Source organism: Corella eumyota, chromosome 3 (assembly GCF_963082875.1).
Source record: "Corella eumyota chromosome 3, kaCorEumy4.1, whole genome shotgun sequence".
Taxonomy (NCBI): domain Eukaryota; kingdom Metazoa; phylum Chordata; class Ascidiacea; order Phlebobranchia; family Corellidae; genus Corella; species Corella eumyota.
The window spans coordinates 20,352,946-20,374,604 of NC_137492.1; the positions used below are offsets into that span (position 1 = coordinate 20,352,946).

Below are 21,659 nucleotides of genomic sequence, written 5' to 3' on the forward strand. Positions count from 1 at the left end.
ATACACATAGATGAATGTTACAAATATGATTTAACTATTTAAAAATATTTTTATACGCACAGTATTCAAAGAATTTAATCCCCCAACTGCAAGCAGTTCCTTCCAACAATTATTACTGCAAGCCTCTCAAGTAAGTGATCCAAGTAAAACTTACATTGCTCGAGCTTTCTCTGAGGCTTCGCTTTCCAACCTGGAAAGTTTGTTTTTTAACCTTGTTCCTGGTGAGCGGTATATAGTGCATAAGGTGGAGTTTGTTGGTGGAAGATTTGAAGCCGGAGATTTTGTTGGTTACATTGTTACAGGTAAATGTGGCTCAAAATGAATCAAAGATAGGTTAAAATTTATATTGGTTCATAAAATTTACTGTTTTTTATATTATATTTTTAGCTCCACGAGCTATATCACAGGCCCGTGTTATAAAGTCAAGTTCTTCTTCCTTGGAATTCCAAATTACCCCAAGTTCTGTTGGAAGGACTGAACAGTATCGGTAAATAATATTTATTACAGGTTTTTGTTACATTATTTTTAATTTTCACCATTAACAACAATACCAGTATGAACTTCTGCTTAGCCAGCACTTAATCAGCAGCTTAATTACGGGCAATTGTAATTTATATAATATTCCAAACTGCCACAGGCAACTCGAGACTGGGTCAGGGTAACTGATGTTACTCTGTTGAGGTCGTGTGTTGGACTTTTTCACATTGAGGATAAAGAAATATACAAAAAAAAATCTTTTTAAAAAAGTTTGCAAAAATTATTATTTTAAAGATATGAATTCTTAATATTTGCTTAATAAAAATGTTAAAATTTAATTTTTTGTTTAGGTATGAACTAATGACCGGAGGTGTTGTCGTTAGACAAGGAATATTAAATGAAACAAGTCAACCAGCAAGTGGCGCTATTGTATCATTTGATGGTTTATCCCCAAACACAAATTATGTGTTTAATGTTTGGAGTGTTAGTTATGGCAAAGAAGGACCAGTTTATATTTTAAGAAATGTTGTAACTCGTAAGTTTACAATTGTTGCACAAAATTGTTGTTTTTTATATTTTGGATGATAATTCTAAAAATACATGCTTACATTTTTTTAATTTAAATTTCCATTAACACAAAGACATTTTCACTGGTTAACACAAAGACATTTTCAATAGTTGTACTAAAAAAATGTTGTTTTTTTTATTTTGGTTTTTCTCACATCGATAAAAGTAAATAAAAAATACGATATACAATTAATATTACAACAATACTACGGGAAAAAATGACAAAATCAATTTAATGATTTAAAACATGCCAAAAGTATCAATGTTTACATAAAGATTTAATTTTTCCTTTAGCAAACCTTCCGGTTCCTCGTCTCGTCTTCTTCTCCAAGTCTGGAACCGACCTCGATGTTACCGTTTGGCCAGGATTATCTGAATGGGCTCAATACCGGATCGCTCTGACACCAGAGGGTGGCACAGAGCAGTTATCAGCGATTATTAACGTGAGATGTTGTATTGTTTTTTTAGCAAGGTCAACAAAAGCAGCTTAATAATAATGTGGCATTAATGATCTCTGTATTGTAGGCAACTGATGATCTAAACCAGGAAATCACGGCGAAATTTGTTGATTTGTTGCCAGGACAACGGTATAGTGGAACAGTTACTTCTTTGGTTGGAGGGCTGACTGGGCAACCTTATTCATTTGGACCAATCACTATTAGTAAGATTTGTTTATTTTTTCAACCATCTAACAAATCTTTAAAAAGTAAATTAACTGTGTGTTGAACTAATTTATTTATACAACATATGTTGATACAACCATAATTTAAAGCCAGTTTAAACTCATTACAGACCCAGCAAGAGTTACAACTGGCCGTTTAACTTCAACCACGTCCTCAATTCAACTTGATTTTAACCCAGTACGCGGCAGAGTTGATTATTATAGAATGTATGTGGTGAGGACTGACTCTTCTTGGAACTTGTTACAGGTTTGTCTTGTGTTTTAAATTTTTGTACTAACTATTTTAGGATGAATTATTTTTTGTGGTAAATTTTTACATTGTACAATGGCAAATCATGTTTAAAATTTATGTTTATATTTTTTCTTGCAGACTTTTAATTACCCATTTGAGGCAGGAAGAACGGAATATTCTTACAACTTTGATAGCTTAACATATAACAACAGTTACTCTGTTTATGTTATAACATCCAGTTATGGCTTGGACAGTGAACCCACTATTCTAAGAGCATCAACAGGTCAGTTAAACGATTGAAATTTTTACTGTTTAGTATCTTAAAAACCAACCTTCTTCTTGATTTATTTTGAGTTTTGTTTTAAATTGGTTACATTTCTTGTTTTTTTTGCAGTTATTCCCCCTCCTCCCACTGGAAACTCAACCGTAAACATGAACAACACTCTGACCACGATATTGATCCCAGTCACCCATCTTCCCGTCACCAGCTACGTTGTAAGCGTTGCTCTTTCCACCTCGCCTTTCAGCTACATCCAGAGCAAATCAGTGGATCAGGGTGATGCCCCTACTGTGGAATTCTTCCATTTGATCTCGGGTCAAACTTACACAACGACCGCCATCTCGAAAGTGGGGTCAGATGAAAGTATTCCAGGGATTATAGATGTCGATACTTTATGTAAGTTGGAATAGCTGTAAATTTTTGCTATAATAAAAGTTTTTATTTTTCTTTTGTGAATAAAAATTTATTTGTTTTAAATTTAATATTTGATGTTTTAAAATTTATAGACCCCGGTCCTGTGCAACCAACCGTGGTGATGACCCCAACGACCTCTGACATGAGTTTTGCTGAACCCGAAGGTGTTTCTGATAAATATCAGATTTCGTTGTTTGACAAAGATCAACCAACCGTGGAGATTCGACGAGCAGAGTTTGATAGAGTACTAAGGGGTAGGTTGAGTTTTTTTGTATTAAACTATCCTCGATGCGGGAACGGTTGACTTTGACGACCTAAACATAGAGTAACATTTGTTACCCTGACCCAGTCTTAAGTTGACTTTACCAGTTTGGAATTTTATAGATTATAATTGCTCAATAATTAAGCTGCTGATTGATTTTTGGCTCAGCAGGAGTTTATACTGTTTTTGTTCAAGGGCGTAACAGCATGAAAGCAACAGAGGGCCTCATGTGGTAAAGCCAAGTCTCAAATTGTTTTTCCTATATTCAAAAGCCAACCATTTTAAACAATATTTTAACTCTTTTTAGGTTTGGTTCCTTTACATCACACGGTGTTCAGGAACTTGACACCTGATCATGGTTACCTAGCAACTGCATTTGCCTTTAGTAAAGGTTTGCAAGGAATGGTCACAACATTGGATCTAAGGACTTGTGAGTTTTGTTTCAAAATAATTTTTATTGAAAAAATCCTGTTTTTAATGAAGGTTATAAAATTATTTTCTTAAAGTAGTTTATTATTTTATTCAATGCATCAAAACCAAAAATTTAAAATCAATTTTCAGTGAAACCAGCTCTGGCTAGCGGCATACTGAGTGAGGTTACTGACCGTGGTTTTAGTGTGACTGTTGTGCCACCATCAGATCAAGAGTCTGCCTCACTAGTGTCACACTACAATGTTCTTATAGCTTCTGAGCCTAATAACGATATTTTTATCCGGAATGTAACAGTTTATTCAAACGATTTATCACCAATTAGGTTTGTTTTTTATTTATTTTGTTACCAGTAGTTTTTACAAGTGTTAACAATTTTGTCATAACATATTTGCTACTTTAACTTTATATATATTATAGCAATGTTTGTTAACTTTTTTATGATTCAAATTAAGATTAAGATGCTACATAATTTGCTTGTTGATTTTTAATAAAAAATTAAATCATTTTTGAACAGATTTTCGGACCTGGAAGCTGGGCAGAGATACACGGTTTATATTGTTAACACTGTTTCTGGTGTGGAGAGTGAACTTGCTAATGTTGGGAGAGTTGTTATTGGTAAGTTCTATTTCGAGCTTTTAATTTTATAAAATAAAGTTTTAAATTCTGTCGTATATTCTTCAGCTAAGTAAGTTTTTTTAAATAAAATAAGTATTTTAAATATAATCACCCATATTAAGGTAATGTTAGGTGCTTTATAAGGATATAAACAACAGTAGAATATTTAAGCTAATGTTTTTTACAGTTTTTTGCTTATAAAGTTTATTTTTATTTCAACTAATATAGTAAAACTTTAATCTTGAATTTAGACCCGAACCCAGTGTCGGAAGGAAATGTTGAAATTGATTTCACGGACATGGATTGGACGTTTCAAACTCCTGAAGGAAAACATGATTTTTATTATTCCTATCTGTTCAAAGCAAGCGACCCCGACATTATTATAAGATCTCAGAAGGTAATTGAAAATAAATAAACTTTCAATAAATAAAGTTTGTGTGTATAAAATGAACAAATATAAACTGCTTCATGAACAAATATCAAAATATTGATTATGTGTTTTAAGTTGTAATATTTTTGTTTCAGATCACACCTGAAGCAAATGCAAGTAGTTTTGTTGCTAGTTTTAATGAACTGGAGCCTTCAACTGAATATTTGGTTGGAATTGTCACCGATAGTTTCTTTGTTAGAAGTCCGATCACTTTGTTTGATGCAACAACGGGTAAGTTTAGAAACTAAATAATTTGTGCTTTTTAACATTTTTGTAAGCTTGAAAAATTTTTTTAGAAAACAACCAATAACAGAATTTATTTTGATAATGGTTCAACTTGTGAATATACTTAATTTAATCTGTTTTTTTTAGATACTCCACCAATAGTTAATGGAGAAGTAAGGGTAACAAATGAGAACACAATATTAGTGACCATGCTTCAGCCAGCAACCCCGTTTCAATCTTTCCTAATTAAACTTTTGTTGAATGGAGTTGAGGTGGACAGCAAAGTTATTCAAAGCTCGGATGACCCACTGCAGGTAATAAAATTGTTTACATTTAATTTAGGATGGTCAGCATTTCACGTTCTTTATTATTGTTAAACTTGCGATAAGTTTACTCAGCACATACTACCTTAACTATTTACTTAGAATAGAAGTGGTAGCAGTGCGAGCTTAAACTTTAAGCCTAAGACTCTAGCATGTTAATAAATTTGTTTATTTTAAGACTGAATTTACTGAAGGATTGATTCCTGGAGAGAAATATGAAGTAGAGTTTATGATGAGGGTAATCAACGGTGAATTTACACCCCCTGAATCTTTAGGGGAGGCGGTTTTAAGTAAGATATTTCTATTTTAAATAAATTTAAGTAGTCTTGGTGTACTTATATATAGGTAATCTGCAAAAGTGCAAAAAACTAAATTGAAATTAATTTTCATTTTCAGAACCAGCCACTGTGTTGGATGGAGTAGCAACTGCAGATTACGAGCATTTGTTCCTTACATTTTCACCAGCAGAGGGCGTATATTCAGGTTACAGAGTCCTTGTAGTTGAGCGGGATTCCCCTCTTTTAATACAAGACCAATTTGTTGTCACACCCGATCAACTGGAGGCTGGAAAAGTAAAAGTTATTTCAAAGTTTTTATTAGATTTTATTTTAAACTACAAGTTGTGGTGTTTCACAAACAATTTTATTATTCTCAGTTCAACACCAGGGCTGAGGTGAAGCCAAACACAGACTACACTGCTTATATTTTTACTCAATCCAATGGAAAGGAAAGTGTACCAGCTATCTTTAACGTTACATCAGGTTTGAACTTTAAATTTTACTTGACAGAAAAATATGATTGGTATTTTTAATTTATTTATCTCTAAAAACCATATTGCAACCTGCTATAAACTTAAACAATATCAAAAATTTTAGATCCCCTTCCAGCCAATGGAATAGGAAATGTAACAGTAACGGGACCAACCGAAGTCTTTATTCAATTTACAAAACCTGAAGATTTTGACACTTTTGTCGAGTACACCGTCCACCTTGCCACATTAAACAACCCCTCCTCCCCTGTTGCCACATGGGTGTCACCCAATAACTTGAGCATGTCTTTTAATCACACCTTTGATGGCCTCACACCTGGTGAGGGTTATGTTGCCACGGTAACGATTGTCCACGAGGGGGAAGCAGGCGCTAATCCGATCAATCTTGGGAGTGTTCATTTGTGTAAGTCTGTAAACAATTTTTTTTGTTAATTCAAATTAAGAGCATTGTTAATAGAAAAGTCTCTTGTAGATTTCCATTTACTTTCTTTAACCAAGTATATGTTAAATATAAACTAAAATATATTGATGCTGTTGCACCAAAGTTAATTTAATACCGTTTTTTTTTAGCACCAGCTCAGGTAGTATATGGAGAAGTAGAAAGGGATTATGTTAATGCAACTTTAACTTTTACTGAGGGGGTCGGAAAAGTGGAAAATTATTTCATTACCTTAACTCCAGCTGATGATAATGATTTAGTAAGTTTGTTTTGGTGGTAGTTTTTGTATGTCTATCTTTTTATGGTTATCTAGTTTGTTAGTTGTTATATTTCAGGTACTTCACTGAACTATTTTTTTCTTTGTTTTAACATTATTTTATTAATTTTAGATTTTGAACCAATTTACTCGGACCCCAATTTCTTCAACTGAAGAACATGAAAACTTTGTGGCTCAATCTGGATCCAATTTAACTCCAGGAGCTAGTTATACTTTTCATATCTTACCTGTGGATGTCGTGAATGGATCAGTTGCAACGATTGAATTCCAAACTTGTAAGTTTTAATGTTATAATGTTTTTATATTAGTTCTATTTTACTACTGGCATTATTTTGTAAGATTAACCTTTAAAGGTGCTTAGTTTGATTCTTAATGTCAATGGAATTCTAGTAGGATTTATTAGTTGTTATTTTCAGTCAATGCAATATAACTTGATTATTCTAATAAAGAACTATATATTTTTAGTAATTCCTCCAACGGCAGAAGTTGATAGAATAAATTCAACTTTAAATTCACTTTCTGTTCAGTTACTGAAGAATTCTCTTCCCCATGCTCACCAGTATATTGTAACAATAAATGGGTGAGTTGAAATATTACCTGTGAAATGTTAATAAACTGGCACGTGGTGTGGTGGTTAAAACACTTGGCTTTACTACATGAGGTCTTAGGTTTGATTCCCACTGCTGCCAAGCTGTACTGGCCTCAAGTTAGGTGCTATAAACAATATGAACTCCTGCTGAGCAAATATTTAATTAGCAGCTAAAATATCGGGCAAATATAATCTATATTATATGCCAGACTCCTAAAGTTAACTCGGAACTGGGTTCGAGTCGACCTTCTTACATTAAGGATAAATAAAAATAAAAACAAATATTGGTGGTATGAAAAAAACATTTTGTTTTAAATTAAGTGGAAACACTGCTGAGAACCAGACTTTATCGTCAAACTCGAATGACGTCATCGCCGATTTCACCAACGTTGAACCAGGGTTGACGTATAAGGTTCAAGCTTTCATTCAAATTGATGGAGTTGTAGGAGAACCTGCTGTGTTGTATCACACTATTGGTATGCTTTTACTTATTTATTTAGTTCTCTACAATATAAGTCAACTCAACACCGGCAGCATGGTTAAAACACATGACTTTACTACCTAAGGGCTAAGGCTTAATCTTCATTGCTCTCGCCTCTCATGCTGTAGTGTCCTTGAGTAAGGCACTATAAACGGTTTAAACTTGGCCTTCTCAGACATTAAAGATACAAAAACTTTAAAAACGCAGAAAAACACGTTGGTTAAAATTAAAGGTTACTTTACTATTTTGTATCACAATCCTGGTTTGTTTTTCACTATGTCATTTAACTCTTTTCAATATAAGTCAAATAAACACGTGATTTAAATACTTATTATTCATTATTCAGCTCCCCTAAATGTCTCCATAACTGAGGTGGATCCAGGTACTACAGATGTTGCGGTTACCTTTGTTCCTCCCAAAGAAGGAAATGTCGACTATTTTAGGTGAGGTTTAAGTTTCTGATTTTCTCGAATATTAATTCATTAAATATAAAAACGGCGGCGTGGTGTAGCCGTAAGAACACTTTCCACACCACATGAGGTCGTGGGTTTAATCCTCACTGCTCCCATGCTGTAGTGCCTTTGAGTAAGGCGCTATAAACGGTATGAACTCCTGCTGAGCCAGCACTTAATCAGCAGCATAATTATCGGACAATTATAATCTATAATATTCCAAACTGCCACAGGCAACTTAAGGCTGGGTCGGAGTAACTGATGTTACTCTATGTTTAAGTTGTGCATTCGACCTTTCCACATCAAGGTTGAAGACATACACAAAAAACTAGATTCGTTTAAAATTTGAAGACTTTTTTTCCAAGAGATAATTAATAATATACTTTTTATTTTAGAATAACTTTGTTTTCCTCGGTTAACGACGTTGATGCTATTGTCGCGCAACAAACTATATTATCAACAAACAGTTCGTCTTATGAAGTCACTCTTGATGAGAATATCGCACCATCACGTGACTATGTTCTATCTGTCGTTTCTATTAGCAACACAACGGAAAGTGTGCCCACTAGTGTTCCACTTCGAACCGGTAAAAATTAATTTTAAGACACAAGATCAAATAAGAACTAGATATAAACAATTCGGCATTTAAACTTGATTTTAAACTTTTAAAATCATCTTTAAACTTAATTTGTCTTCCATAGATGACTCACCGACCCCCAGTGGCCAAGTTACGAGCACCAATTCATCCGTGACGATTATCTTGAACTCTCCTCCAGTTCCTGTAAACAAAACAACGTAAGTTTCATCTTTGAGTAAAACTTAAATTTTCTTTATTCAAAATCGACTTTGAACTCAGGTTTAAAATCGAGCGTCTTGCTGCACCATTTGACGTCATCACCAACATAAACATCACCGATGACGTAACAATGTACACATTCAACGATGGGACAATACCTGGTGAACTGTACCGAGTTAGTGTTCAATATTTTATCAAAAATGTTGGCGGCCAGATGGCGCACTTTGAAGTTAATGCAGGTTTGTTAATTACGGGTTTACTAATTGAACTTTTAACAAATGGGGATTTAAATATTAGGCACAAGCCTTGACTTTTCAAAATCATGTTTGTTTTTTATATAAAAACCTTTTTTTCAATTTTTTTTTTATTTATTGGTTGACGATTTATAAGTCGCTCGTGAATTCTTTTACTTTTAGTTAAAATGACGTCATAAATATTTATTTTACGTCACAATAACAAATAACGATGTTTATTAAAAACGTTTCTGTTTCAGCGACGTAATTTCGGATTTAAAGTTTAATTATTAATTAATTTAATAAGGAAATAATTACAATCGCGTCGAATTCCTTTTAAATTGTAGATTTTTTGTTCGTTATTTTTTGTCATTGCAAATACATTTAAATATAACTGCAGACTTAATTATTGCATGCAATAAAAGAATCGCAAGAATGTTAATTACACGTTGCACAATACTCATAAAAACTTTTAATTCTTTTAGTTCCCGCACGGATCGAATCTGCTGCAATTACGCCAACAAATTCGCAATTCCAAATCACATTTCCCCCCGCACTAGGTGTGGTTGATTTTTACAACATCACCATCTCACCAAGTTGTAGTAATTGCTCAACTAAGTTTATTGGCTTCACCGTGGCGAGCTCACCAGGTATAATTATCCTTTAAAACCGCCCTAGGCATCTAGGTATACGTTAGTTAATTTAGTTAAGGGAAGATCTTTGTTTTAATGTTGATAGTCAACAGATAAGCATCTCAATGAAAGTTTTAATTTTTTTATTTATTTTGGTGAGATTAGGTGAAGTTACGTCAGGTAAGTTATTTAAATAGTAAAGAAATTTGAGTTTATTTAACTTATTACTAAAGTTAATTACAATAAAGTAAATAATTTAAGCTTTTAGTCGGTTTTATACTCTTGGTAATAATCGTAATATTTAGTTATTGACGTAACAAGTGTTTATATTTGTGACGTAACAAGTGTCTATATTTGTGACGTAACAAGCGTCTATATTTGTGACGTAACAAGTGTCTATATATGTGACGTAACAAGTGTCGTGTTTTATAGTGGACGGTGAAAATGTTACTGTGACATTGAAAGGTGACCTTCAACCCACGACCCCCTACGTCATAGAGGTCACGTCGGTTAGTGGGGTCAAGCAGAGTTCACCTGCTTCATTTGACGCCGAATTACGTAAGTTTTAAGTTGAATTTATTTAAGTAAGTTTTAAGTTTGTTTTGTTAAATTTTATTCTAGTATTAAACAACGTTATTTGTTTCCGAATTCACATTTAATTTGAAATAATTTGATTATTTTGTGAGTTCTAAGCACGAAATTGGTTTCCATTAAACATTTCTCCCCCAACATTTCAACTTTTTATTTTTAGTTCCATTACCTCAAATTATTTCAATCTCGGCCGTCCCACAACAAAACGGGAGTGTCCTCGTTACTGTGGTTACGCCTTCCTCATATGATGGGGATTATGACGTCAGTATCTATTCTAACGCGACGGGAAATATAACGGCACAGGTAAAATAAACAAAAATTATAAAAAAATTTTAAAAAATTAAAATTTTAAAAATAATTGTTTTTATTTATTTACTTTAAGGTCCTAAGTTTAATTCCCAGCGAAGGATATTTATTTTTAAATTTATTTTTTTTAAAGAAGTACCAACTAATGACAAACAATTATTTTTAGTTTACCAACCCATCTAGCGAGCCAACATTTTTGGTCCCGGTCACCCATCTTAGTAACGGGGATAAATTCAATGTAGAAGCAAACACCAGGGTCGGGAATCAAACCGGTGACCCCATCACCACTTTTGTTTGTACCTGTAAGTTGTTTTAGTGCTTTATTTTAATGAAAAAATGAAAAAAATTAATTTTAGAAAAGTTATTTACTTTTAGGAATAATTGTTAAAAAATAATTTTTTTTTAAATATTGGATCTTCTGTTATTAAACCTTTTGGAGTTGGTTTTGATATAAAAATAAAAATTTTTGTTTTTTCAGATCCAGCCCAAGTGAGCAACATCAGCGTTTCCGCTAATGACGACTTTCGACCGATCCTCTCTTTCAACGGAGCTCCTGGTTCCTCATCTTCCTATTTTGTGTCCTTTAGTGGGGGAATCCCCCATGACATCAGAGTTGAAAACGTTACGATTGGTTCGATTGTTGACCTATCACATTACAGTAGGTTGTTCGGGATTGTACTCCACCCGCTGGCTGATTATATGATTTTTATTGTGACGATAAGTTGCGACAAGGAAAGTGAACCAGCAACTTTCTCATACACCGCTCGTGAGTTTGTCCTCAATTCAAATTTTAATTTAAGTTATAAATCTAATTATGTTTTAATATTAATTAATTTTTTTTAACTTCTGTATTTTTTCTACAGCTCGAACATATCCTCCAACTAATCTTCAGGTTGTGGATTTAGTACAAAATTTATTGGTTTATTTCACACCATCTCAAAAAATCACAGATGGTTATCTGGTCACTGCAACACCAGTAAACACCAACAACACCATTTCAATTAACTTGGGACCCAGTGAAACCTCAACCATTATACCAAATATTGTGCAAGGATCAAAATATGATATTAATGTTTACGCCCAGTTCTTGGGAGTTAATAGTTTGCCTTTAAACCAAGAATACACTTTACGTAAGTTGCTTTATTCCTTTTGTTGTATTTTTGATTGTTTTTTTGTGATAATTGTAAATTTTAATTTACATACGTAATTTTTTCTATGTAGCTCCTGTTCCAATTATAAACGGAGTAGTTACGGTTACCCCAACCCAAGCCACTTTAACTTTTGACCCCCCTAATGGATATTACGATGGGTTTATTGCCTTTATTACCCCCCCTGACAACTCGGTTACAATTCAACAATGGACAATCGAAGCTGACCAAATCACAGCAGACAACAACTTTGTTGTAACTTTTAATGAAAGTAGTTTGCTACCTGGATCAAGTTATGTGATTAATGTTTTAACAAGAACTGGAGCTTTAAGAAGTAGTTCAGCCAAGTTTTACCCAGTTCTAGGTAAGTTTTGACAAGGGTACTTTATGTATTATCTTAAAATTATTTAACATTCTGATAATTTTTTTAGTTTAAAACAAGTTATACGTTAAGATATAGAATTGTCAATATTTAATTTTTTAATTTTTATTTAGTTTAAATTAATTAATTTTAATTATTCATTAAGCTCTTCCACCACCAATCACACAAGGAAATGTAAATGAAGATGGTGACACAATTGTGTTCACTTTTATGCCAGCAAATGCAAGTCACATAAGTGGTTACAACATCTCAATCATCAATGGAAGTGGCACAGTGGTGAACGTGACACATGTCACACCCGATATGCCACTTATGGCACGTGTGAGTGGAGGTTTAATGTCAGGTCAAGGATATTATGTCAATGTAACAACTTTGATCAGGGATGTTGAAGGAATTCCGGCCCAATTTTCTGCATCGTTAGGTTTGTTAAATAATTGTTTTTGTTAATTTAAGTTTGTGGGGTTTAATACTTAGTAAAATGGCATCCTCATTGTTTTTCTTTTTTTATTACCAACAATTTACTATTTTACCAGAATTATTTAACTTTTTTTACTTTCAGCTCCTGAAATGATTCCTTACGGTGAGGTTTCCACAACTTTAAGAAATGTGACAATTTTCTTTGATCCAGCACCTGGCTATGTTCAACAGTATAGGTGTGTTTATTAATTTGAAAAGTAGCACTCATTAAGTTAGCAAGTGGCTAAATATGAAACTGGATTAAACAATGTTCATTTTTACAGAGTTTCGTTATTCCTACCAACAAATCGAAGCGACCCAGTTTCAGTCAAAACTGTCGATGCAACAGATTTAACTGACACTAAAACATTCACAACAACCTTCACACAAGGGGTTGTCCCTAAACAGGAATATGTTGTTGAAGTTGTATCTCAGAGTTTTGGCAAAAACAGTCCACCTTATATTTTTATAAAATCAACTCGTAAGTTTTATGTTGTTATCTAGTTTTAAAATGTTAAAACAGAAGCTTGTTGTAAAGACATTATTTTAATACAAAACTCTAAATTAACTTGTTTAAGTTTGTTTCTAATAAATTATATTTTACTTCTTTTAGCTACTCCACCTGCTCCTGATACATTGGATCTAACCAGGGCTTCCAACCAAACTTTAACTGCAAAGATTACTCCTGCAAGTGTCCCAGTGGATCAATATTACTTCACAATTCAACCGGCAACACTGGAAAGTGGACAACCTTTGATAAGTGCAACAATAAATGCAGACTCGCCAAACTTGGAATATAGTTTTAAAGGCTTGGTTCCTGGTCAGATGTATGTTGTTAATGTTACATCAGTGGTGAACAACGTGACTGGATTGATACTCAGTGGAATTGAAACTGTCGGTAAGTTCAAGTTATATAAAAATTAGTTTATTAGTTTAACTAAATTTTTTTGTAAAAACTAATATGAGATTTATTCTCTTCTATAGTTTTGTATTTTAATACTAAATGTATAAGGTACCATTCTGAAGTAAACAAAACAAGTTTAAATATTTCAATATACTTACTAGCACCAATGATGGTAGTAAATGGGAGCATTGAGACAACTTGGATTACAGCAAACTTTAGTTTTATGACACCAGGAGGTAGAGTTGAGGAATATAGAGTCAACTTTGTTAACCCGCTGAAACCTTTCCAGACTTTCCAAACCCAGGTAATTTAATTTATTACAGAAATATTTCTATGTTTAAGCTAGTTGTTTTTTCAAACGTTTTTGGTAACTTTTAAAAACTTTTAACATTGTTTTAAATATGTTACAGACTGTCTCAGCACAACCAGAAGGAGCTGTTAACCAAATTTTGTTTAACGATCCAGAATTGATTCCAAATGGTGATTACATTGCTCAAGTTGTAACACTCAGTAATGAAGTGGCAAGCCCAACTTACAGACTCAACTTTACAATGAGTAAGATTAAAAACTTAACACTCTATATAACCAAAAGATGTGCATTTGATTTTGTTAAAATATAAATAGCAAAATGTTATAAAATATTTAATTTTTCTTAACAGAACCCACCCCATTGGTTAATGATCCTCTAATTTCTACAACCCCAACAAACATCACTCTGTTTTTTGATGCTAATGACAAATTGTTTTACTCGTATAACATTAAAGTTTACACCACCAGTAATGGAACTGATTTGAAAACGGTAAAAAATTCAAGAAACTTCTAACATTTAAATTTAAAAGTGAAAGCTAATTTATTAATTAACGAAATCTTTTTAATTAGATGACAGCTAACACCTTAACTCCTGGTGGGACAGCTTTGGAAACCTTCAACGAGTTGATCCCGGGTCAAACTTACACATTTGGGATCTCAGGGGTGGTAAGAGGGGTGCAAGGTCCCTTATCCAACTTTAATATCACAACTGGTAAGTTAATTCAAATTGTTTTGTTGGATTTTGTAATAAAATAATTGTCATTACATTCATTGGACTTTTCTGCAATTTTAAATGTTGATTCTGTATTGTTATTGGTTGCTCTTTCTAATATGACTTTAATTCTTATATTTAAAGTTTGAGTAAGTGTTTAATAATATTTATTTACTTCAGATACCCTTCCTGTAACAAATGTTAATTTATCTGCAACTTTGGATGAAATAAATGTTGTTTTTGAACCAGTGCCAGGAGTGGTTTCTTCTTACAGAGTCTACTTAGTTGAGGTAAGTTGTAAAAAAAAATAATTTTATAAATTTGCTTGTACAAAATTTAAAAATCTGTAAAAATAATTTTAGGAGGAAAACCCTCTAGTGGCCATTGATGACATGACAGTTATACCGACTCCTGGTGGTGAAAATTTACAGACTTCGTTTACAAGAAGACTGGTGTCAGGACGGCGCTACCTAGTGTCTATTGATACTCAAAGTAAAGGTCGAAGTGCAAGGTCACCAGAGTTCAACATAACTCTGCGTAAGTTTGTTTGTATCTGGCAAATTTGTTTAACTTTTTGTGATTACATTTTTGTACGATTCAAAATTTAATAAAATTTTATCTTTATTAGCGTTTCCCCCTACAATAAGAGGATGGGAAATAGTAACCACCCCTACGACCCTCCTTCTTAATTTTACTGAACCAGACCTGATTGTGGGTGACATTAATGTTTGGTTGGCACCTAAAGATGATCCAGAAAATGTGATCAGGTTTGGATCAACATTTAAAATAGGTGGGTCCTTTCATTTACCATTAAATAATTTTTTGTATTTATGTTTAGACGAAGGGTGATCCAACCTCCTAAGGTTTCATCCTTGATGGAGAATTTGATCCCGAACACGGATTATTTATTGATGGTCACCTCCATGGTTGGAAACATTCCTGGAGAGTTATCCAACTTGACTGCTCATACTGGTTTGTTCTTTGTGGATGGTTTAAAAATTTGATTTCAGAAATGTGCCAATTTTTCAGTTAAAATATTCAAAACTTTTTATATTTTAGACCTTCCTCCAGCTCCGATCAACTTAACAACAATTCCTTATTCTACTTCAGCTATTCTTAGCTTTCAGCATGGAAATAGCAAATGGGTCGATCAAATCGAATATTACAATGTAAGAAACTTGGCATCTTTAAGTTTAAATAGAGTTAAAGTTATGATTAACAACATTTACTTGTGCATAAAAGCTATTCTAGTAAAATATTCTTTATATTTTAGGTCCAAGTATTCAATTTAGCGAATGATTTAATATTTTCCACAAATGTGAGTTCCCAACAAGGTGTTATGGAAGTTGAAATTGATTCATTATCTCCTATAACTTCCTATAATGCAGTTGTTCAATCTGTTATCAGTGAAGTTAGCAGCAACCCAAGTCAACATGATTTTGCTACAGGTTTAAAGCATTTTATTGACAATTATCGTTTTAACATTATGCTATATTAAGTGTTATGCTTAACTAGTAAGTATTATCCTGGCAGTGTAGTGTAGTGGTCAGAACACTTCCTAAACTACATAAGGTTCTGGGTTCGATCCCTAGTGATCTCATGCTGTAGCACACTTAAGTAAGGCACTATAAACGGTATAAACTCATGCTGAGCCAGCACTTAATCAGCAGCTTAATTATTGGGCAATTATAATTAATAATATCCAAACTGCCAAAGTTAACTCAAGACTGGGTCGGAATAACTGATGTTACCCTATGTTTAGGTCATGCATTCGGCCTTCCCACATCAAGAATAAAAGATACATACAAAAAAAATAAATAAAATCTAACTTTAATTTTTTTTTAGTGCTTCCACCTCCAGTATATTTTACATTAACTTCTGGTTTAACAAACATTGAAGTTTTTGTCGATACTTTGAATTTATCGAACTCTGATGCAGTTGATGGATACAATGTTCAAATTAGTTCTCAAAACTTCACTTCTCAAACTCAAGTAAAATAGATTTTTATAAACTTTTAACATCTGTTATAGTTTAATTGGCTTTTAACTAAACTATTTATTAAATATTTTTTTTAATAGAGAATAGTTTTTGTATCAGTTGTGTTAGTAAAAGTTTAATTATGTTTCAGTATATTTCACTCTCATCTGGTGAAAATGTTGTCACTTTTAATAACTTGCAACCAAATAAAACTTTTGCTATTTCAACTTTTTCAATGGTTCAAAATGTCAGTGGTCCAACACTCACCCAGAATATAAATACAGGTAAGATGTTACAATAAGAGTTGTAAGAGGTAAAAATACTTGTCTTCTAACACCGTTTAATTGTTGTAGACTTCCCTCCAAATGTGATTGATTTTAATGTTACAACAACAATGGTGACAGCAACTTTAAATGTTGAAAGAATTCCTGGTTTTAATGGACTTTATTTTGTTCAAGTTAAACCTGTTGGAACAATTCAAGGTAAATAAACATAAAATATTTTAACCAAAGTTATACAAAAATGTTATTTTTGGCGTTTATTTAAAATGTTTTACTGAAATTTAGATCCGCCAATAGAAAATGTGACAATCCCGGCAAACAATGATCCATTAACAATCACAATCCCTCTATTGTTACCCTCACAATTATATCAATTTCAAGTTTCAACCTTGAAATCAGATGTTTTGGGAAATCCATTAATCAAAAACCAAACAACTCGTAAGTTAAAACAAAAAGTATTTTTATTTCATTTGCTTTCTGTGTCATTTTTTAACAGTAGCTAAATATTAAAACTTATATTATTTTCAGTGAATCCACCTTTGATTGAGAACTGGTCGGCGATCCCAGGTTTGAAACGGGTGACCGTAGTCTTACCCCCTCCCAACTCTTACCCTGAGGTTGACAGCTACTTTATTGGCATCACCGGGAATCAAACCATGAAGAACATGAGTGTGGATGTTGGAAGTAGAATCCCACTTGCCAACTTTGTTGATTTGTTGCCGTTTACTGAGTATGTGTTGGATGTTAAGGCATTTGTGGCTGGGGCTTATGGGGAAAGTTCATTAATGAATACAACCACTTGTAAGTCATAATTGTTGTTGTATTATCTTAAAATCATATTGCTATTAATTAATATTAAACACTATTAAACTTGGTAATATTGGATTTTAACAAAGCAAACTGATATTAAGTACCATGCTTAACAACACTTTGTAACTTGATTAATTCTTAATATTTTAGTGGATACTCCCCCTGTTGAGACCTGGGTTATAACCACAACTCCATCAACCATCAAAGTGTCGTTAACCCCCGTTAACTTACCAGTGGGTGGATATGTAATCAGTTTAAGCGATCCACTAAGTGTGGGAGAAGTTCTGCAAACCATTCAACTTAATTGTAATTTACAGTTTTTTAGATATTAAGCCTATTTAAGCCTATGTTTATTTTGCATTTTTAAAGAATTGTATTTATTTTTTTTATGTTTAAATAATATGTAAAGTTAGGTAATAAATGTTGGACTTGCAATTAAGTTTTATATATTTAAATCAATAAACTTGATCTTTTAGCAACTGACATCCAGAGTTTAATGGGCACGTTCATTGACCTTATACCAGAGAAGGAATATGTCATTTCTGCTGTAACTGTAACTGACCACAGGACAAGTTTAGCAAAGACTGGACTAGCAACAACCAGTAAGTTAACCAAATAATTAATCTGAATAATTTAGACATTTTAAGAATTAAATTATCAATTAAAATTATTAACAAATTACTAAAAATATTATTTAATTTTTTGAAGAATCTCCTCCTCCAGTATTGAACATGGAAGTCGATGTTTTGGACGATATCAATGCCGTAGTTGAAATAACACCACCAGAGGGCAATATAGACATGTACAAAGTGTTTATTACATCACAGAACGATCCAACCCAACTAATTGTTGCAGAGAAAACAATTAATGCTTCAGATATCAACAATAATATTGAGTTCAACAATTTGAATGCACTCCATCCTTATACTGCTACTGCTTTGGTTGTTATTAATGGAGTTGAGGGCCCTACAACCACTGTCAACTTTACAACAGGTTTGGAACACGACAAATATTTAAATTGTGGTTGTTAAAACAACTTTAGCCTTTGCCTTAACATTTTCTAAGCCTACTTCTAAGCAAACTTTTGGACCTGCACCTACTTAGACAAAAATTTTGTTTATGTAAAATACTTTTGTATATAAGATTAATTTACATATTAATATTCTTTAGGTTTACCAGCAACTGCTTGGGCTAACTGGACCCTGATCCCAACGCCATCAAGTGTTGAAGTAAACATAACTTTAATTCCTGAACCTTTTGATTTTACTGATTATGTTGTTTCTATTGCAACCTCTGACCAACCCAATAATGACATTAATGTAAGTCAGGTTTTTAATTAAGTATATTAATTTGTTATGTAAATGTTAGACTTTGTTACAGGTTTCTGTTTGTATGAACCAATATATTTATAATTCAACTTTAAGTTTATGTTTAATGAAACTAATATTTGATTTGTTATTAGGAGACAACGTTGCCAGCAAATACGAGCAATCTGACTTTAATTTTCCCCAACTTGAAAGCTGGACAGAAATACAATGTTAAGTTGGCCCTGCTAAGGAATGGAACACTTGGTCCTGCTGTTGTTAAGGATACTCAGACTTGTAAGATTATAACTTGTTGTTTATATTTTTTTTATTGAAATTACATTTTAGTATTTTTAATTATGTTGGTTATAAACGATTTTTTTGTTTCAGAATTTTAATAAATTTTGTTGTTTTTTAGTGGCTCCAGTGCTTCCAATAAACTTTGTCGCTGTTAACACGACCGAAACGAGGATAAACTTAAGTTGGAACGGAGACGATTCAGTTTCTAGTTACAACGTTACAGCCACCAACTTGGATGACCCAAGCCTAACTCCAACAACTATTTCTATTGCTTCAAATATTTCTGAGTAAGTTTAAATGTTGGTTGTTGCATTTTTTATTAAGATTTAATAACTAGAATTCTTTTAAAATAGATTTACATGAAATTAAACTATTATAAGTTTGTATAAAGTAGAGATATGTAGTTTAGGATTTTATTTAAAATATTAAACTTAAACTTTCAGTGGTCCAGTTGAAGCTACACTCACAGATCTGAAACCAGATTCAAATTATGAAATTAAACTCACACCTGTTGGTGTTCTAAGTGACAGCTTTGGACCAAGTGCTAATGTTACTGCCAGAACTTGTAAGTTTATTTCAATTGTGGTTGTTTATTAAATTGTGGTTAGTAAAAGTTAAAAAAAACTTTGTGATAAAAAAGTATTAAATTTATATTGAACATTATTGAACAGGTTGCAATGCCAACCATAACTAAGTTTGCACAACTAAAATACATTTAAGCTATTTTTTTCTTATTTTTTAAAATGATTAAAGTTTAATCGAAAATTATTTTAATTAGTGAAACCATCTCCTGCTTTGAACATCACTGTTTTGAGCACCAACCTAACTTCAGCTAAAGTAATGGTTGTACCTTCTCTTGGACCAGTTGACAACTATCTTGTAACCATTAAGCTGGCTGATGATGACCAAGTGATTGGAAGTACAAGCTTGAATGACACGACAGATTTGATCAATTTCATGGACTTGGATTCAAATGTGACTTACACTGTGACTGCTGTGGCGAGACTGCAAGGGGTTCAAAGTGACCCAATCTCTGTTAATTTCACAACTAAAGGTTTGTTGTGATTCTTATTCGGGGCTCTTTGTAAAAATAATGGTTCATAAATTAGTGATAAACCATTATTAATAAATATTTTAGTGATTTTATTCTTTTTTTAATCAGTTATAAATGTTTTTTGTCAAAGTTTCATTTGTATTTCTTGATTTAAAACAGTGATACCACCAACAGTATTGGAGTGGGATGCTGTAGCTGTCAATCAAAGCATTAATGTGACTTGGTCGCCGGTCTATCCTGCTGATAATTATATTATTTCCATCAGTGACAGGTCAGAGTTTAAATTTTACATTACTTAAAAAAAAACATAATTTTTCGGGGAAAAACTTAATCTGGGCCTAAATCTTTACATTTATAAATATTTTAGATCTAGAATTAATAAATGTTTTTATTTATTAAAATGTTTTTTATGTTGCAGTGAAACTCCTGATGAGATCTTACAAACTAAACAAGTGCCAGCAACTGAACCAAACCAATCTGTTGGTTTTGACAACCTTACCAGTGATGCAAAATATAATGTTAAGATTAAGGCTCAATATCAAGGAACTAATGGACCAACCTCACAACGCAATGTTACCCTCGGTTTGTTGAATTCAACTTTTAATTTCAATATGTGTGGGTTAACTGTTTAATTTCTCGTAAATTGATTATATAGATTATTTAAGGGATAATATAAAGAAAATATATTCAAACAGAAACATGCAAAAATTCTGTAAAATAAGTTGGATTACATTTTAAAGTAAGATAATAATGTTTGAAATAATTCTCATTTAACACAACATCTTATTTTAGTTGGTATGCTTGCACTCGATTGGACAACAACTCCTACTCATTCTGCAGTTGGGGTTGAAATAATTTCACCAATTTCTGAACCAATTAACATTTCTATTTCAACCGAAAGTGATCCTCGCGAAATATTACAAGTACGTTAAATGTTGATATTTTTAAACTTATCAGACTTCTATTAATCATTTAGGTTTGTCATTAGAAACTGTGCTTTACAAAACATTAAACCCTTAAATTATTGAATTTAGATGAGCACTTTAACTCCTGGAATAAACAACACAATTTTCAGCAACCTTAAATCTGGTCAAAACTACCGAGTCACTCTTGTGGATGATGCAGGACTTTCTTCAACTAAAATTGTCACGACTCGTAAGTTTATTATAGATTGTAAAGTTGTTGTTTTTGTACTAAATACCTAAATTAATCGATTTTTAGTAAATGCAATAATTAATGTTTAAACCAGAAACTTTTTGAAACTTAGTAATTTGTGTTTTCAGTTGCTCCATTGAAACCTGAATCTCTGCTGATCCATGAAGTGACGGAGACGAGCATGCAGCTGATGTGGATTAACGACCAATCTGTTACTTCCTACCAGATTAAAATGTTCAACCAAGATTTCCCTGATTTGCCTTCAGTCAATTTAACTGTTCTTGCACAAGATTTTACTGGGTAAAGTTTTATTTTCATTGAACAAGCTTGTAAATTAAGTTTAAATGAAGGGCCTTGTATATT

The 21,659-nt window shown here is 32.6% G+C and overlaps 2 protein-coding genes across 2 annotated transcripts in view; both read left to right on the plus strand.

Moving 5' to 3' along the window:
* The window catches only part of LOC145746050 (uncharacterized), a 48,531-nt gene extending 36,443 nt beyond the window's left edge, over nt 1–12,088 (plus strand). Inside the window, exons 24-58 of the mRNA XM_082564229.1 lie at nt 63–302; nt 388–487; nt 828–1,012; nt 1,339–1,487; nt 1,570–1,705; nt 1,837–1,973; nt 2,097–2,241; nt 2,353–2,634; nt 2,745–2,906; nt 3,222–3,344; nt 3,476–3,668; nt 3,861–3,961; nt 4,213–4,358; nt 4,487–4,622; nt 4,764–4,930; nt 5,118–5,229; nt 5,336–5,511; nt 5,595–5,700; nt 5,815–6,111; nt 6,279–6,406; nt 6,537–6,699; nt 6,890–7,004; nt 7,335–7,489; nt 7,841–7,937; nt 8,342–8,532; nt 8,648–8,741; nt 8,803–8,981; nt 9,461–9,625; nt 10,040–10,165; nt 10,359–10,501; nt 10,671–10,806; nt 10,983–11,270; nt 11,368–11,634; nt 11,726–12,016; nt 12,084–12,088. Coding sequence (XP_082420355.1) covers nt 63–302; nt 388–487; nt 828–1,012; nt 1,339–1,487; nt 1,570–1,705; nt 1,837–1,973; nt 2,097–2,241; nt 2,353–2,634; nt 2,745–2,906; nt 3,222–3,344; nt 3,476–3,668; nt 3,861–3,961; nt 4,213–4,358; nt 4,487–4,622; nt 4,764–4,930; nt 5,118–5,229; nt 5,336–5,511; nt 5,595–5,700; nt 5,815–6,111; nt 6,279–6,406; nt 6,537–6,699; nt 6,890–7,004; nt 7,335–7,489; nt 7,841–7,937; nt 8,342–8,532; nt 8,648–8,741; nt 8,803–8,981; nt 9,461–9,625; nt 10,040–10,165; nt 10,359–10,501; nt 10,671–10,806; nt 10,983–11,270; nt 11,368–11,634; nt 11,726–12,016; nt 12,084–12,088 — 5,636 coding nt within the window. The remainder of the gene's footprint in view (nt 1–62; nt 303–387; nt 488–827; nt 1,013–1,338; nt 1,488–1,569; nt 1,706–1,836; nt 1,974–2,096; nt 2,242–2,352; nt 2,635–2,744; nt 2,907–3,221; nt 3,345–3,475; nt 3,669–3,860; nt 3,962–4,212; nt 4,359–4,486; nt 4,623–4,763; nt 4,931–5,117; nt 5,230–5,335; nt 5,512–5,594; nt 5,701–5,814; nt 6,112–6,278; nt 6,407–6,536; nt 6,700–6,889; nt 7,005–7,334; nt 7,490–7,840; nt 7,938–8,341; nt 8,533–8,647; nt 8,742–8,802; nt 8,982–9,460; nt 9,626–10,039; nt 10,166–10,358; nt 10,502–10,670; nt 10,807–10,982; nt 11,271–11,367; nt 11,635–11,725; nt 12,017–12,083) is intronic.
* Nucleotides 11,521–21,659, plus strand: part of LOC145745091 (uncharacterized) — a 33,615-nt gene continuing 23,476 nt past the window's right edge. The window contains exons 1-34 of the mRNA XM_082563085.1: nt 11,521–11,634; nt 11,726–12,016; nt 12,180–12,455; nt 12,594–12,687; nt 12,775–12,971; nt 13,104–13,388; nt 13,556–13,698; nt 13,805–13,949; nt 14,054–14,193; nt 14,274–14,415; nt 14,596–14,705; nt 14,778–14,952; nt 15,044–15,182; nt 15,254–15,387; nt 15,475–15,584; nt 15,689–15,863; nt 16,261–16,406; nt 16,544–16,676; nt 16,746–16,874; nt 16,959–17,111; nt 17,202–17,474; nt 17,634–17,789; nt 17,960–18,085; nt 18,192–18,476; nt 18,654–18,802; nt 18,946–19,084; nt 19,206–19,374; nt 19,531–19,652; nt 19,866–20,141; nt 20,301–20,412; nt 20,560–20,723; nt 20,934–21,064; nt 21,176–21,296; nt 21,425–21,596. Of these exons, the coding sequence (XP_082419211.1) occupies nt 12,245–12,455; nt 12,594–12,687; nt 12,775–12,971; nt 13,104–13,388; nt 13,556–13,698; nt 13,805–13,949; nt 14,054–14,193; nt 14,274–14,415; nt 14,596–14,705; nt 14,778–14,952; nt 15,044–15,182; nt 15,254–15,387; nt 15,475–15,584; nt 15,689–15,863; nt 16,261–16,406; nt 16,544–16,676; nt 16,746–16,874; nt 16,959–17,111; nt 17,202–17,474; nt 17,634–17,789; nt 17,960–18,085; nt 18,192–18,476; nt 18,654–18,802; nt 18,946–19,084; nt 19,206–19,374; nt 19,531–19,652; nt 19,866–20,141; nt 20,301–20,412; nt 20,560–20,723; nt 20,934–21,064; nt 21,176–21,296; nt 21,425–21,596 (5,156 nt within the window). The 5' untranslated portion in view covers nt 11,521–11,634; nt 11,726–12,016; nt 12,180–12,244. The remainder of the gene's footprint in view (nt 11,635–11,725; nt 12,017–12,179; nt 12,456–12,593; nt 12,688–12,774; nt 12,972–13,103; nt 13,389–13,555; nt 13,699–13,804; nt 13,950–14,053; nt 14,194–14,273; nt 14,416–14,595; nt 14,706–14,777; nt 14,953–15,043; nt 15,183–15,253; nt 15,388–15,474; nt 15,585–15,688; nt 15,864–16,260; nt 16,407–16,543; nt 16,677–16,745; nt 16,875–16,958; nt 17,112–17,201; nt 17,475–17,633; nt 17,790–17,959; nt 18,086–18,191; nt 18,477–18,653; nt 18,803–18,945; nt 19,085–19,205; nt 19,375–19,530; nt 19,653–19,865; nt 20,142–20,300; nt 20,413–20,559; nt 20,724–20,933; nt 21,065–21,175; nt 21,297–21,424; nt 21,597–21,659) is intronic.